Source organism: Schistocerca gregaria, chromosome X, assembly GCF_023897955.1.
Source record: "Schistocerca gregaria isolate iqSchGreg1 chromosome X, iqSchGreg1.2, whole genome shotgun sequence".
NCBI lineage: Eukaryota > Metazoa > Arthropoda > Insecta > Orthoptera > Acrididae > Schistocerca > Schistocerca gregaria.
In genome coordinates, this window is record NC_064931.1 from 698,133,797 (window position 1) to 698,151,409 (window position 17,613).

At 35.5% G+C, this 17,613-nt stretch overlaps 1 protein-coding gene across 1 annotated transcript in view; it reads left to right on the forward strand.

Moving 5' to 3' along the window:
• The window catches only part of LOC126297407 (ras-like protein 2), an 84,538-nt gene extending 67,656 nt beyond the window's left edge, over nucleotides 1-16,882 (forward strand). Inside the window, exon 4 of the mRNA XM_049988165.1 lies at nucleotides 10,798-16,882. Within this exon, the coding sequence (XP_049844122.1) occupies nucleotides 10,798-10,992 (195 nt within the window). The 3' untranslated portion in view covers nucleotides 10,993-16,882. The remainder of the gene's footprint in view (nucleotides 1-10,797) is intronic.
• Nucleotides 16,883-17,613: the final 731 nt, after the last annotated feature.

Below are 17,613 nucleotides of genomic sequence, written 5' to 3' on the forward strand. Positions count from 1 at the left end.
TTCAGGTGGTAACAGAGTGGTATAAACAAAGTTTATTTTATTATTGTTTAGTTAAACAAATCTTTAGCTCATAAAATGTAAGTTTATTATGTCATTATTGAATTAAACTGTGATTTTGCTAATGCACACGTACCTCGGTAACATAAAGACAGCTATTCCTTACATAGGTACAACATATTCCGCATGCCCACTCGCGTTATGATGAACGGCGCACCTGCTCAAAGGCTAAAACAGAAATATTCTTCCTCAAAATGGTGCACGATCCATTGTATGAGAGATAATCTCTGATATATTAAGCAATGTGTCAAGATTTTTCAAAGGAACTAGCAAATGGAAGCTGGGATGAACTGCATGGAAAAACCAATGTAAATGTGAAAATATCTAAATTCTCAGCATTATTTAAATTGAGCTTTGAAAAGGCATTTCCAAATGTACTCACATTGGTACCAATGTCTCACAAAAGCAAATGAATAACAGCAGGTATTAAGAAGTCCTCCCAAATCCTTACGTAACAAAGTTCCATGAAAAAGTGCCTTAATAAGCCAGAAGTCTTAAAATTTCTATCATAGTTACAAAAATATTTATAGGAAGGTGCTGATTGCTGCAAAAAAATCATTTAATGACAAACAAAGACATAACAACATACTGGTAAAAGAGGGGGATAAAGTGATAAATGCTCCAAACCACCCAGCAAACTATATGAATAAATAATTGCATATATAAAAGGCAATGTCCTGACTGACTGTCTGAGTGACTGATTTGCATACTTACTCACTCACTTACTCACTCATCTTTGTGCAGCCCAAACCACTAAGGTTAGAAATTTGAAATTTGGAGAGGGTGTTGACCAAGTACTGTAGACTTTGTTTAAGAAGGGATTTTTCATAGTTCCGACCTTAAGAGGATGAAATAGGGGACAAACGATTGTTTGAAAATATGTCTCTGTTAAGGGAGCTAGATCTATGAAAATTGGTATTTGGTTTCTCGTTCAGAAATAAATAAATGTGTTTCGGAATTTTTGGAAATTTAACCCCTATGGGGATGAAAGAGTGGGTGAAAGATTTATTAAGAGTAGATCATTATTAAAGAACTACTAAAGTATTTTGAAAGCTGCATCTATGAAAACGTGTTTGACTACTCAGTTAGAAATATATATATATAAAATATGTGGTTCACTGTTTTTGGAGATTCCACCCCTATGTGGGTGAAATAGGTGCTGTAAGTTTTTAAGGAAATATTATGCAAGCATTTTTGAAGTTAAATCTCTGATAATTTGTATTTGGCTTCTCTGTTAAAAATTGAAAGAGATGTATTTCAGCGTTATTTGGAAATTCAACCCAAAGAGGGTGAAACGGGGGATGAAAATTTTTAAGAAAGTATTTCATTATAGTAAAAAAAAATTGAAACTAAACTTATGAAAACTGATATTTTATTTCTCAGTTAGACATAAAAAATATATGTTAGAGGATGAAAATGTCTATGGGAATATCACCACAAGAATGCAAGAGGCACGATTAAAGAAAATCTTGGACTATAGCTACCACAATCGCTTTCTGGTCAGGAGTACAGTTGGAAATGGACTTCACTAGCATGAAAAATGTAGAAGGTTTAGCAGTTTGTGAACAAAATAAAAATTTGAGGAAAGAAAAACAAAAAAAATCTGTGCAGAGCATTTAGTGTTTATGAGCAAAGCAGTGAGTGTTAAGCTAGTTATGCATGAAGTACCATGTTGTTGCTACCAACTACAGAGCATGAAGCCAGTAAAACTGTACAGAAACTAAAAAATAAAGTCATTAGGCCTAGATGAAGCACCAATGTGTGTACCGAAACAATGCATAGCGTGTATAAAAGATCCCTAAAAAAACATAACAAATCATTAACATCAGGGAAATTTCCAAAGTATTAAACAGGCAAGAGTTGTACATTTGATAAAGAAAGGTGATGCAGAAGACATAGAAAACCACTGGCCCATTTTCCTGCTGTTACCATTCTCAAAAATAATAGAATCAGTTACTTGAATAAATCCAAGCGTTTAAGTAAATCACAGTTTGGTTTCCGAAATGGTAGAAGTGTGGAATCAGCTGTAGTGGAATTCAAAAAAGAGGTAGTTGATGCTCTTGACAAACATGAGTGTGTCAGTCATATTTTTAGATCTCCCTAAGGCTTTTGATACTGTTGGCCATAAGGGTCTACTAAATAAGATAGAAGCTTTGGGTATAAGTGGGGTAGCTAATGACTGGTTCTGATCATAGATAGCAGATAGGGTACAAAAGAAAAACAGATAACACATTCTTCCGATAAGTCTCAAGTTTTAGTAACACACTTATCAGAGCCAAAAAACATTCAAATAAAAGTTCCTCAGGGTAGCGTTTTGGTACCAATACTGTACCTGATACACATAAATGACTTTTCCATTAGTGTTAGCTATGGAGAAGAAATTCTCTTTGCTGATGACACCAGTGTTATAGTCACTGAGAAAACAAGAGAACTCTTTGCAGAAAATGCTAATGAAACCCACAATTAAGTTTACAATTGGCCAATAAACAATAAAGTGACATTGAACATAAAGAAAACAAATGGAACAAATTTCAATTTGAAGAGGAAAAATGACACTGTCCAGTTAAATGTGGATGGCACCTCTGTAGATAGTGTAACAAATACAGAATTTCTGAAAACTAATATTGATTCTCAGTTGAATTGGTGTGAACACAAAAAGATACCTGCAAACAGAGTATCACCAGTGTGTTATGCCTCTGGAGTCCTGCCATCAGTGTGTAGCAGCCAATGTCTTTAAGTTACGTACTATTCCTATGTACACTCAATCTTTAACTATGACATTCTTTCCTGGGTATCAAATGCACAAAATATGAATGCAATTTTTAAACTGCAGAAAAGAACCATAAGAATAGTACCAAAAAAAAAAAGTAGTTGTGCTCATTGTAAAGCTCTCTTCAAAACACTGGGATTTTAACTGCACTGTTTGAATATGTTTACTGAGCAGAAGTACACATCAAAAATAACAGTGGTAATTATTGCACTAACATTTCTGTCCATGACTGTGGAAGGGAATCTAGACTGAACTTACTTTTATCAAGAATAATAAACATAAAACTCAAAATAGCATTTTCTACCAATAAATTGCCAAAGGAGATTAAAGAAATTGCTAAAACAACAACAACAACAACAAGCCATCTAACATTATTCCTTATCTGGAAAAACTCACTCTCAAAGCTGTGCAGTGTATAATACTAACACGTTGTCCTCTTGCTGTGCTCAGCATCTCCATGCTTATTGGGGAATACTGACTCAGTTTTCAGGCTAGCACATAGGAACTTGTGGTGCACAAAACAGTCTCAACATCCACTGATAGTGTGTGTAAAGTTATGAAACAATGCATTTGTAGTTTGTGCAATGACTGGGAGAGAGAGAGATGACCGAACAGTGTAGCATTAGCCTTTTCCATCATTAAATAACTTACTTGTAAAACAGTGCTGTACATCAGGGGTAAACTGAATGAGGTAGCACTGTTGTAAACAGAGGCTTCATTTTCAGGAGGATGGAGGGTCCATCTTCATCCATCCATCCATCCATCCATCCATCCTGATTTAGGTTTTCCATGGTTTCCCTAAATTATTTCAGGCAAATATTAGGATGGTTCCTACTGTAAGGCCACAGCCTTGTCGCTCCCATGCATTTCATTCAAGACCTGTAAGTGTGTAAATGTCTGTATAAGTGAATTACTTTGATTTTGTTGCTAATAAATTGTAACGCCAATCTTCTATTAGTTCGTCTTCTCCACCCCCTTTCTCTTTTGCCTCCTCCACCTCCCCCGCTATCTGACCATCTCCTCCTCCCCTTTATCTACCCCTCACCACGTATGCACATTTCACATATTTTTCACCTATATTTAGCAATTTCATGCATATTTGTACACATACTTCACCTGTATCGCTAGCTGCTTTCGCCCACCAGTATCATTTTCATGGAGCTCAATGTTTATAATGTAGTGTCTCCTGAACTATTAGCCATACAATGATATAATTTTGCAGGTAGTCAGTGAAATGTGTTGCAAATAAAGTTAGTAGTAAATTAGTAACAAATTAAAAGGTCATGCCTGATGCAGCAGCTTTACTGCATCAACAGCAAAACTTTTTTCCTTCTATAATTTTGTGGGGTATATCAGTGAGAAAAGTCTCATAAACGTTTGAAATTATGTGTTAAGTTGGTTGCAAGTCAATAAATGCTCTCAGGTGTTGCATGGATGTAGTATAGTTATTTACGAGGGGAAGAAAAAAGGGAAATTCATCATTACATCTAACATCTTTATTTCTTAATATTTTTACACCAAATTTTGATCACCATCAAAGTATTCTCCATTGGCCATTCAAACGAACCTTCCATTGTTCGAAACACTTTCGAAATTCACTTATTGAGATGTTTGTTATGCCTTCCAGTGATTTTTGCTTCACCCCCTCCACAGACGCAAAACATTTTCCTTTCATGTCCCTTTTGAGTCTGGGAAACAAAAAGAAATCACAGGGAGCTAGATACGGTGAGTAGTAAGGGGGGCGGTATGGGCCGGCGTGTTGACATGATGGAAGAACCACTCGCCTGAGCGCCAAAGATCTGCCCTTTTTTGCTGGATACTCTCTCAGTCTTTTTGGAACCCCAAGTGGAACTCCTGGTTGACAGTTTGACCTGGGGGAACGAACTCCACGTGCACAACACTTCTGCAATCAAAGAAACAAATAAGCATTGTCTTGATGTTTGACTTCACTTGGTGAGCTTTTCTGGGACGAGGAGAGCCACTTGTCTTCCACTGGTTTGATTCCTCCTTTTTTTGGAGTTGTATCCATAGCACCATGATTCATCACTAGTAATTAACTAGAAAAAAATTCAGGATCCTCTTTGAGCTGATTTTGGAGCTCAAAACATGCCTGAAGTCGACACTCCCTTTGTTCATCTGTGAGAAGGCGAGGGACAAATTTCACTGCAACCCTTCTCATGTGCAAATCTTCAGATAAAATCCTCTGAATTGAACTCCATGATATTCCAGACATCTCACAGAGTTGATCAATGGTTTGGCGATGGTCTTCACAACCTAGGGCATTGATTTTGTTTATGTTTTCATCGTTTCTTGACATTGAGGGGCGTGCTGAACAGGGTTGGTCTTCAATTCACATTTCTCTATTTTCAAAATGTGGAAACCACTCATATACTGGTTTTACTTGGGACAGCATCCCCATAAGCACACTTAAGCATTACAATAGTTTCTGCGGCCCATTTCCCCAAAAGGAAACAAAATTTCACAGCCGCATGTTGCTATCGACAACCTGCCATCATGTTTTCATTGAAATGAAAAATGTTGTTTCACTAAAAGAACTCTCACAAGTGAACTGACAGACTCAGTGACAGAACTTTGCACATTGACTCACGTAGCATGATCGTAACGGACACATGGTTGGGCAATGGGTTCCCCACTCTCCCTCCCCAACGCAGCTCAATTCGCTATTTTTGGGTCACCACCTCTCTTATCCATCACGACCAATGCTACCTCTGAGAAGGGAAAAAAGAGTGGTCTGAGGTAACAGTACAAAAAGTATCAATTATTGCTCAAAGTGTGATTTCAATACTTAAAATAAAAAAGCAAAATAAAGAAAGAAATGTTAGGTACTTTAGAAGCAGGTCATATTTCTGCATAGACATGCAATGTTTTGTATCCAAAACAGATATCCAAAAGTTAGAGCTTCGAAGTAGAGCTCTAAAATGTGTACATGACATACAAATAAATGCAGAAAATATAATTCTTACTTTAACTGTGTATTGGATTTTTAATACGTATCTCATTGGGGTCAAATGACACCTTCCCATTATTCTAGTGGGAATTATGATGAAAAAAGAAGTACTGTTTTATGATGAAAAACCCCCATGTATACTGCTTAAAATATGGTGATACAAAGAGTTACAGCCATGTTGAACATGGATGTCTTATTAAACAATGAGAAATTTAATTTTATATTTCTGGTTATTCAATACCGATTGTCTTCACTGCAAATAGCAGCCTATATAATAATAATAATAATAATAATAATAATAATAATAATAATAATAATAATAATAATATAATAGTAAAGTAGTAGTAGTAGTAGTAGTAGTAGTAGTATATCTGTAGACATCTTTCATTACAAGGAATTAGACATTAGACAAGGAATTTCCTCCTGGTGAAGTTTCTTGGTAAACCGGAGAAGTTGGTTATTGTTATGTTCCATGCTTGGTTTGAAAATGGTCCCACAAGGTGAATAAATGACATACTCTTCCAACAGGTGTTTTTCTAGATGGCCTTCCTCCTTGCCAAGACACTGGAAGGCATTGCAATTGTACTTGAATGTCACACCTGCAGTTATCCAGAACTTATTTATCAAGTTTTTATCTGACATAAACTTTGTAAACCTGCACCTTCCTTTGATTGGAAGTAACTGGTCATCAGTTGAAATATTTTCACCAGGGCAGTAAAAGTGGAGGCAGTTTGTACAAAACTTGTTCCATATTTCAGAACTTGTCAGCAGGGATATGTTGAGCTCACAATGACTGCTCATCAAAGTGGAGGAATGTGGTAAGTTACCAGAATTCCTCTTGTCATTTTATCCCTGATAAAATTAGGCCCCCAAGAATGCCACCAAAGGTCATCCCCGGAAATGCTTGTAGCACAAAAAGTATATCTAGCGAACATGATACTAATCATTGCCTCCAATTCTTCCAGTGATACAGTCCAAGCGCTGGTGTTTTTTTCATTTGGAGCATCTTAATCCGTATTTCTATGATATGCAACATTGATTCATCAAATGATGTGTGAAGGCACTGATGATTGTCATCCACTTGGTGGCAGGCATATGCAGTAGGACCTGTTCTCTCCTTCATGACATTCAAAGCAGCACTCCTTCCAGTTGATGGTGCATCACCGACCTCCTGTTCTGTTCCATCTCTATCTGCCATCTTCACTGTTGTAGCAGTTGACTGCTGAGACTGTTGCAAAAAGAATTGGGATGAGACTACTCCTCAGTGCTTCTATCTGTATCATCAGTTGCCTTGTAATGAGCAAAATAACTTCATTAGAAAAGTGCATTTATGTGACATAATTCAAAATGCCCTTTATAGGCAAAAAAAGGGTACTGTGTAACTGGTGGGGTGAGTAACAACAGCAACACATGAAATAAGACTGAAATGTTACCTTATAATGGGCAGCATGAAAATCTATATATTTTATGAGGTGGCAAAATACGGTGTAAATACTTTTGTAATGATCAGAACAATAATATTCTAAGAAGAAGTTGCACAAGACTTGTTCCACTGTCCTAGGTATACGCCACAAAATCATGAAAATTCAGCTAATTGCAGTACATTGTTATTTAAGCTGTAAGAAATGAGGAAAAGTCACAAATTTTGGTGGAAAGGTAAAAAATGAATTTGTTGTTGTGGAAGTAAAAGTTAAAATGTGTTTTGGTCACTTTTTGCTGTTTTAGGGGTAGTTTAAACAAAGGACTTTCCAAGGCTGTATTGTGTGTCTGAGATCAGCTTCAGCACAGTCAGCCTTAGTACCTAAAACAAAAATATTCATACAGCGGTTTCTTCTGTGTTGCTCCCTGGTGTTCATAATTTGATGCTGACCACATAAATGTAATGTTGCATTTATTGTCTTGCCTACAGAAATAGTTACTGGAATCTACACTGCAAGGAAAGGCATTACTTTGGAAAACATTTTGCACATATCCATTACCAGAATCCAGGTGATCGTCAGAAATATTTGTAGCTCTGTGTGTCAATATCTGTGAAACCAATGTCTCCTGTGGTGTGGATGAATTCTCTACATGCTGACATTGAAGTCAGTATGTTTATATGCGGTGTCTTCTTTTTTACACGTCTGAAAGAACACACATCATTGTGATCCAGCAGCCATGATGAATTAAGACACAAAGGAATTATAGATATAGACGGCAAGCAGGCATGGCGAAAGTAGAAAATTTGCGCTGGATCAGGATTCATTTCTGTGTCTCCTGCTTATAAAGTAGGCACTCTGGCCACTAAGCCATCCGAACAAAGATGTCGCAACAACTTCATAGACTACCCTAGCAAGCCTTCCATCAGATCCAAATTCTCAACTTATGCACACACTACTAAAGTAGTGCCCCTTGCCCATTATCCTTAGTAGTGCCCCTTGCCCATTATCCTCATTACTCGCTGCATTATGCAGATCTGATGGGAGGTCTGCTAGGGTAGGCTGTGCAGTTGCAATGACCAGTGAGTCTGGTTGGCTTGGTGCTCAGAGCATCCATCTAGTGAGCAGGACATCAGGATTCAAATCCTGGTCCAGCACAAATATTCAACATTCCCCATTAATTTAAATCAATGCCCACATGCAGCCAATGTCTGTAATTCCTTTGTGTCTGAAGTCAGTATGCTTCAGCTATTATACATTTTTTTTAGTATACATTAAACTTTAAAATAGCAAAAATATGGAGAGGGGAAAGTTTTCAGAGAAATTTGCGTCACAATGTATTCTCAGGGTTTGCCAAACATAAGAGTAAAGATTAATAGTAATAATAACACTCCAACAACCTATAACCAAAAATGAGGGATAGCTATGATTTAGATAGCGAAAGTATCCAAGAGAATATTTTGAAATATCCTCATAAAGTGTGTGCTTATTTGCAAACAATGAGTTGTATGTATACTTGGGAGATGTACAAATCTGGAAAACACCCATCATCTCCTAAAATTGCAATGAGTGTAAAGAATAATTAGAAAAATGTTTAAATGAAACATCCTATACTGATAAAATAACTTTCAGGAATATTTGTCACTAATAGTTAAAAATCTCTGGTTGTTCTGCAGCAGTGAAAAACATAATTGGGTGAACATAAGAAAAGGAAATATTTTGCCTTAAGTCATTTGATAGGGGTTAGTAAACACAGGGTTGTCTTAGCAAGACTAAATAGCATAACTTCGAAATCCTCCAAAAATAAAATCATAGTTGCATATACAGTATTATAGCTGCAAGACACAATCAGTGCCTTCTTTGCACGATAACATTGGAAATACTATCAATGAAAGTGCTGCTAGAGTTACTAAACATAACCTTCCAAAGTTCCTTCATCAGAGAAGACAAATAAATATTCCAGAACTCAAATCAAGAACAGGTACAAACATGAGTAACTTAGAAGTAGATATCCTTGGAGTAGTGAAGCAAGTTAACTCGTTTAATAAAAGCAAGTCTTCTGGTCCAGACTGTATACCAATTAGGTTCCTTTCAGAGTATACTGATACAACTGTTCGCCTGACAAAAAATTCATATTCAAAGACTGGAAAGGTGCACAGGTCACACAAGTATTCAAGAAATCCTGTAGAAGTAATGCACTAAATTACAGGCCCATATCATTAATGTTGATATGCAGTAGAATTTTGTAACATATATTGTGTTCGAGCATTATGAATTACCTCGAAGATAATGGGCTATTGACATACATTCCACACAGATTTAGAAAATATTTCTCTCGTGAAACACAGCTAGCCCTTCACTCGCACAGATTATTGAGTGTTATTGACAAGGGATTTCAAATTGATTCTGTATTTCTAGATTTCCATAAGGCTTTTAATGCCATACCTCACAAGTGACTTGCAATCAGATTGCGTGCTTATGGAATATTCTCTCTGTTATGCACCTGGATTCACGATTTCCTGTCAGAGAAGTCACAGTTCATAGTAATGGATGGAAAGACTTAACAGTAAAACAGAAGTGTTTTTTGGCATTCCCTGAGGTAGTGTTATTGGCCCTCTGCTGTTCCCTATGTATACACAAAGTTTAGGGTACAATCCGAGCAGCCATCATAGATCGTTTGCAGATGATGCTGTCTTTCATTGTCTAATAAAGTCATCAGAAGATCAAAACAAATTTGCAAAAAGATTTAGAAAATATATGTGTACACTGTGAAAATTGGCAGCTGACACTAAATAATGAAAAGTGTGACGTCATCCACAAGTGCTAAAAGGAATCCATTAAACTTCATTTACACAATAAATCAATTAAATCTAAAGGCCACAAATTCAAATAAATACCAATGAATTACAATTTTGAACAACTTAAATTGGAAAGAACACACAGAAAATGTTGTGTGGGAAGGGAAATTAGACTATATTTTATTGGCGAAACACTTAGAAAATGCAACAGATCTACTAAAGACACTGTCTACACTACGCTTGTTGGCCTCTTTTGTAGTACTGCCGCAGTGTGGGATCCTTACCAGATAGAATTGCAGGAATACATCGAGAAAGTTCAAAGAAGGGCAGCATGTTTTATATTGTCGAGAAATAGAAGAGAGTGTTTCACAGACATCAGGGATTTGAGCTAGCCATAATTAAAATGAAGGCATTTCTCATTGAGGTGGGATCTTCTCAAGAAATTTCAACCACCAACTTCCTTCTCTGAATGTGAAAATATTTTATTGATGCCAGCATAAATATGGAGAAACAATCATCATAATAAAATAAGGGAAATCAGAGCTCGCGTGGAAAGATATCAGTGTTTGCTTTTCCTGCACATTGTTCAAAATGGAATAAAAGTGAATTATTGTGAAGGTGGCTTGATGAACCCTCTGCCAGGCACTGATTTGCAGAGTATCAATGTAGATATAAGTGTAGAGATGTCATACACTGCCTTCCCCTGCCCCCCCCCCCCCCCCCCCACTCCCCAGAACAAAATAAAGAAAAAAATCGGAAAATAAATTGCTATTAATTTTGTTCCAGGTTAGTGTTGCTGACGCTCATGCTCTGGCAAGTCAGCTGAAAATTCCATACATAGAATGCAGTGCTAAATTGCGCACAAATGTTGACCAAGCTTTTCACGAGCTGGTACGAATAGTGCGCAAGTTCCAGCTTTCAGAAAGGCCTCCTCTTAAGGCTAACTACAAGAAGAATAAAAAAAAATGCTCAATCTTGTAACACAAACAGTAATTTCATCAGAGTTTTCATGGATGTTCGCACACAAATCACGCATCTTTTGTATGTTATATGCTTTAAAACCGTTAAAAATGTGTTGTTTCTCTTTATATTCTTCCATTTCAGTGAACTGCTGATGTGGCATTTTTTAAGTGCAAAGTTGCGCACAAGTTGTCTTCACATTCTTAATGTTTGATGGAGCTAAATTCTAGGTTTTATCAGTTGCTAATAAACTGAATGTGTATTGTATATTTCAGTGCACTTTTTTTAAATTTAAGGTAGTTCCATACTTTTTATTTTGTGTTGATGTCGAACAAGTGAGCACTGACAAAACACCACTGACTGCTCTGTCATAATTGTTTGAAACAATTCTTCTGCTACATGTTTATGAGCTGGTTTATGTTGAATGCTCAGATTGCAGATTTTAAATCATATGTTACACAGAGTTTGTTAAGCTGAGATGGAAGAATGACAGGAGACATGTGTAAGTTTACCAGTAAAGTATACAGTCACCAAGATTGAATAATTATAAATATAATAATGCAATAGTAATGTTGATAATAAACTGCAAATTGATGTCACTTTATGCAAAGTGCTGCTGCTTGGAAATCTTTATTACTGAGGAACTTTGTAGTTATGTTCATTGCAAATTAGCGTTTTATTTGCTTACATCCTGAATTTACACACTTAAAAAGATAAAGAAAAGCTACAATTCCTGTGATTGTAATTTGGAAAATAACTAATTTTCAGCTGAAGCTGGTTTTAGGTAATAACTCAATAACATTAATATTGGTGACAGATAAATTACCTAATGTTGTATTATTGTGCTCCAGATATCTGTAAAAGTCTAACAGTACTACAGAAAATGCTATGTGAAGGAAACTAAAAATTTAAATGATATTTGTATGATTAATGATGAATACTTAGTTTTACCATATCAAATGGAAATGACTGTAAGAAATTACAAAATTAATAATAACACAAAGCTGCTTTGAAGCCAAAATCATGAACCCTGCAATTACGGAAGTGCTCATCACTTTGCAGTGTGAAATAGTACATCTCCTGGTCTCTGTTATTCAGACTCTACTGTCAAATTTACTCAGAGCAATTATTTTCATCACCTCTGACCGCAGAAGTGTACATACAGGATAGGAAGCTGCCACTTCCAGAATGTTGCCAGTCAATTATGTTAGCTATGCTGTTGCCAATTTCATTTTATTATGTTCTTTATATGCCAAAAGTTTTGCAGACCGTGTCATCAAAACTAAACAAAAAGAAAACTGTGCTGCATGTGCAGCTTTTATTTGATGATTTGTGTATAATCTGTGTATCCTCTATACAATAAATGTTATACTCTGAAAAACGTTTCTTTACGTATGGTAGGAACATATTTCAGTGGTCACAAATAGTGATAACAGGCACGGTCTGAGAAAATCTGTGAATTTGTTACACGTAATTAGAATTAGTCTTAATCAGATGGTAAAGTCTTCTTCGGTTCGAACATATACTATTTTCTTTCTTATGTTTTGCACTGATCAATTATTGCAGTCACTATTATGCTGTGTGCTAGCATAAAGTGCCTATGTCTTGAAAGTTGGTGACAAAAGGTGAAACATGTTATACCCATTTTATATTTATGACCCATTATGTGCACAAGAGATATTTGATATTATTGCCATTTACAATATTTGTATTTGTTTAAATTGTTTTTCTTACTTTTTGACCTCTCTCTCTCTCTCTCTCTCTCTCTCTCTCTCTCTCCCCCCCTCCCCCCCCCCCCCAATCCCCCTCTCGCCCCCCCCCTCTCCGTCTCTCTTCCACCCCCCCACCCCCCTTCTCCCCGGCTAGAGCTTTTCTTACCTACCTTAATTTCTTTTTAAGTGGAGAGGTGAGGGAGTAAATGCAAGTAATGAACATTGCAGCTACTGCAGGCAGCATTCAAATTATTTTATGGCTTATGTTTCACAATTTGTGTATTTGTATCGTACAAGATATTTTTTTCAGTGTAGTTTGTACATATGCTTTACTCTTGGGCACTATCATTACGCCGAAAATCAAATCTGTGTGTGTGTGTGTGTGTGTGTGTGTGTGTGCGTGTGTGTGTGTGTGTGTGTGTGTGTGTGTACGCTACGCCATATCAGAAAATGTTTTGTGCCAATTATTTTTCATACTCTGAATGTTACTGTGTGGCTTCGAGGATGTATGTAAGAAGAGGTCTGTTGGTCTAAAGCTGAGTGTCCATTTTCAATACAGTTGTATATAATGTACTGCAAAATTAGTGTTTAAACTCAAGTAAATGAGGATTTTCTTTTCTACTTGTGTTCTGATTCCTGTGATGTAATTATTTTCTGTACAGCTAATTGTGTGGCTTTCATATTTGTGAGAATTAAGTGGTTAATTTGTCTGTGTGTTTTTTGTTCATTTTTTAGACTGGTAATTAGCGTGCATTATAATCTGACTTGGACGTGATGGACCCATCAAGATAACTGTTTACATTCCCTCATGAACACTGCCTTCTTGCTTCACTAATATTAACCCTGCAGAATGTTTGTATGTGGTCCATTGCTGATGCGGTGACAATGTGGGGGAGTGTGGGAATGCAATAACTGCAGCGGTGATTAAAAAGATTAATTTTCCTTTATGTAGTATTTATTGAGAGACCATTAATATTTCTTTTCATTATATTTATGGCCTAAATTCGTAGTGGAGGCATAAATCATCCATTGCAGATATCATGTATGTTGTAAATGTTTGTGAACCTGTTAGGTTCAACTATTTGACTGAAATATGATAGACGTAATAGATTCTCAGCAGATTGGGGTGGGGAAAAAAGGGCAGAACATTTGAAATTCTTCATTTGTAATGAGATAAGTATCTTAAGGGCTTTATGCTATTTTAATGATTCATAATTAAGAGTTTTGTAACTGCTGGTAAAAAATATATTTCAGAACTGAAAGGTCCTATATTCAAACTCAGATGGGGAAGGGGAAGAACTTTTCCTCACTTGTTCCTTACAGGTGGCTCCTAGGTTGAATCAGCTTCTGTCTAAGTGAATACAGAGGTTAACAAATAATCAATCTTGTACTTTATCTTCCTTGTTAAATGTTTCATCATTCTGTAAAGAATCAAAGCCTGTCAACACTTGCCTCATAATGCAAGGAAGACATTAGTAAGGGAATATCTTTACTATAGACACAGTATAGTGATGGGATAAAATTAGTTAAGTTTCCCACAGAAAAGAGTCAGAGGGTAAATTATTTAAATGTGATCGTCTAATTTTGACAGACAGGAAGACGTCAATGTCACTAACGGTAACTTGAAGGTTCTTGCAGAACATTCTCAAAAGTATTTTACAAAATGATTTTTATGCATATTACTTAGAAATGAAATTCTTATTTTGATCGTGCTGAATACTAAAAAAAACTATATTTTTGTTATGATATTATTCTTCATTTTATCTTAAGATTTGCGCACTAGTTTTTATACTGCGTTGTTTTCCATGTTTATGTTAAGAATTAACATGAAAATATTTTCATGTGAATATATATGTATTGTAATTTTATTCAAAGAAATGTTGTTATATGCATTAACAGATGGTAAAATTGAAATGTCTACTCATTTTTGCCCCTTGTTGTGTTCATTTCAATGTTACTAATATATTGGGAAAAAAAGTGTGAACCAGTTTGCGGACATATCATTCAATTGTTCATATTGAAATGTTCGCCGTTGACTCAGTGGTGTAGACAAGATATCAAGCAATGTTGGACTTGAATGGGGTGTAAGCAGAATATGAAATGTTTAAATGTTATGAATGGACACTTACTAGCATGAGTGTACACTTACCATTTACTTAAAGTCTATGTGTGATACTGTTGTGAGATATTTATAAAAGTATTCAGTGATTAATTTAGAAAACATCAATTTGTTTTTGTGCCTGAAGAAACATTTGAGTGTTCATAAACTTGCATTCAATTGTAAAACTTCCATATTTAACGTATATATAAATATTTTATTTTGCAGTATAATATGCATGTGGTTATGGTGGCAATGCTAGTGTTTCATCTGTTGCAGTCATTGTATTAGTAAAAGAAACATAGAATAGTGGTCATATTGTGAAGGGCATTTGCATTGAGAGACATATGAATGTTTTTTTTTTTTTTAATTGTGCCTTAATGAGGGTACAGAAATTGACACCAGTGCCTTATTAAAAAAAATCTATGCAATATATTTTATATTCAACAATGTGGTCTGATAGCAACCCACTGCATCAAAACTGTACCATGTAGTTAAAGAAAAACTAATAATTTCTTTATAGACTGACAAATTTAATTTTTTTACATCACAATACCCATGTTAAATATTTTACAGTTGTACTCTTTTTTAGCCTTCTTTGCATAGTCATATCCATGAGTAAACCAACCTTGCTTTTAATTTTGTGGTAGTTTAGTTCAAGAAAGTATATTTTCTACACTATTGGACCATTTTGTGGCAATTTGGTAAAGTATGTAGTTGTTAAATGAGTAATATCCATAGCAGCTGAGAAGCAGCTTAAACACAGAAATGATTTTGTCATCGGAGAGTTACCGTGAGTTGATGTCCTTGACACTAGTAGTACTGTGCTAGCTGTAAATTTCCATCTTTCTTATTTCTAACACACTTAGTCTCACACCAGTAATGAGGCATTTTGAGACAAAATCTAAAAATTGTGTGCAAACTTTTAATGTGTTCTAATTTTGTCATAGTCACAAAAGTTAATAAAGCTATATTTTGTCCTATAGATTGTGTAAACTCATCAAGAAGTTACTCACAAGGGTTTGAATACAGAGTATAATAAATAAATAAATAAATAAAACATTACTAACCATTGCTAAATTCTGTTAGCTAGTAATTGACACTTGAATTTTAGAGGATGAGGATATTTAGGCATTTGTACTCAACCAAGAAACTTGCCTGGCAGCAGTTAATGAAAATGTATATTGAATTTAGAGAGTAGAATTTAGAAAAAAAAGAGATTAGGTTTTTATTTTTGTGTGTAGTTCCTCCTGTTGCCAACTACAGTCTTCCATGCCTCTTTTGTCAGTTCTTTGTTAGTGTTGAGAAGGTTTTATGTCTTATCAATTCGTAGACCATGTGGAATAATTTTTTATTTTTGTCAAGAGATGGAACATTATGAATGAAAATAAGAAAATGGCATCCCGAGTGAAATGTGTACATATACTGGACAGCTGTGTTTTATAAGCTTATCATGTGCTTCCTAGACTGAATAATTGTTTCACAGCACAGGTGTATATTCTGGATAATTTTCTCAGTTGTATGGCTACATGTGTAGATGATAATAGACAGTAGCACATGCTTTTGCATGTGTGATAGCTGTTTGGTTTATGAAGAAAGTGCTGACAACAAATTATTTTTTTTTAATTTTTTTTTTTTTTTTTTTTTTTTTTTTTTAATGCATGCGCTTTTCAGTTAGCAGGACATATAGTGCATACTCAGTAACAAGTCTCCAATTTATTGAGAAATGGAGACAGCAAATATTTTAATTTCTATAACATTCCAAAAATGCATCCGAAATAATTATGGATTGGAGTGTGGTCTACGTTGTTTAAGTTGGCACTATATAATATTTAACTATATCATTTTACACCTTGCACTGCTATCAGTATGGAATACAAGTTATGCTGCCTTCCAGTAAAACTATATTATCACATAACTAGCTTTGTTTTTTCTTTCTATTTTGTGGCCAAAAGTCTTGTACTGCTGTAATTATTCCACAAGTCAGATTTATGTGTATAATATTTACCAGCTGAAATGTTATTTCAGAATGCTGCTATTCTGAAATATAACACTGTTACTGCTAAAAGTTTGATATAATAAAATTTTATGACACACTTAAGATATTCTGTGTTAATAACCTCTCGGACTCATTGTGCATACCTGCTCAGTTCTGCCTAATGAAAATTCTTCCAATTTCTTCCTAAATTTCGATTAATTTTCCTCTTTCAGTCATAAAAGTCATATGTATCATATTGATCAGTCTTAACTCATTTCATTAATCATACTGTACTTATCAATGCAGTTTGAAATGTAAGAACACTGAATAAAAAATTAGTTACCTCCAAGAAATGTCATGCTACTATCATGTAACACCACACTAGGTTTGATAATGGTCTCAATTTGGCGAGCAAGAAAATTTCTCCAGGTATGCTACAAGGTGCGACAATAAAGTAATGAAACTGATTTTCTTTGCAAGATGTGGCAACCCTGCAGGCTTATAGGCCCAATATCTTTGACCTTGGTCTATATGCTGCTTCTAGTCCAAGCGGCACATCTATGCAACCACTCAGTTGTGAGTTGTGCTGTAATAAGTTAACACGTGCTTTTGTCACTCGTCACAGAAATGGAACCGCATAATATTGTGCAACAGTATGCCATTTCTTTCTGCGGTAAATTGGGTGAAAACACAACGACAACTTACGGTAAGCTCAAGAAGGCTTTTGGAGAGAAGGTTATGTCAAGAGCTCAAGTTTTTCATTGGCATAAAATGTTTAGTGAAGGCAGAATGAATGTTGAAGATGAAGACCGTAGTCATCGACCATCAATCTCACAGACAGATGTCAACTTGGC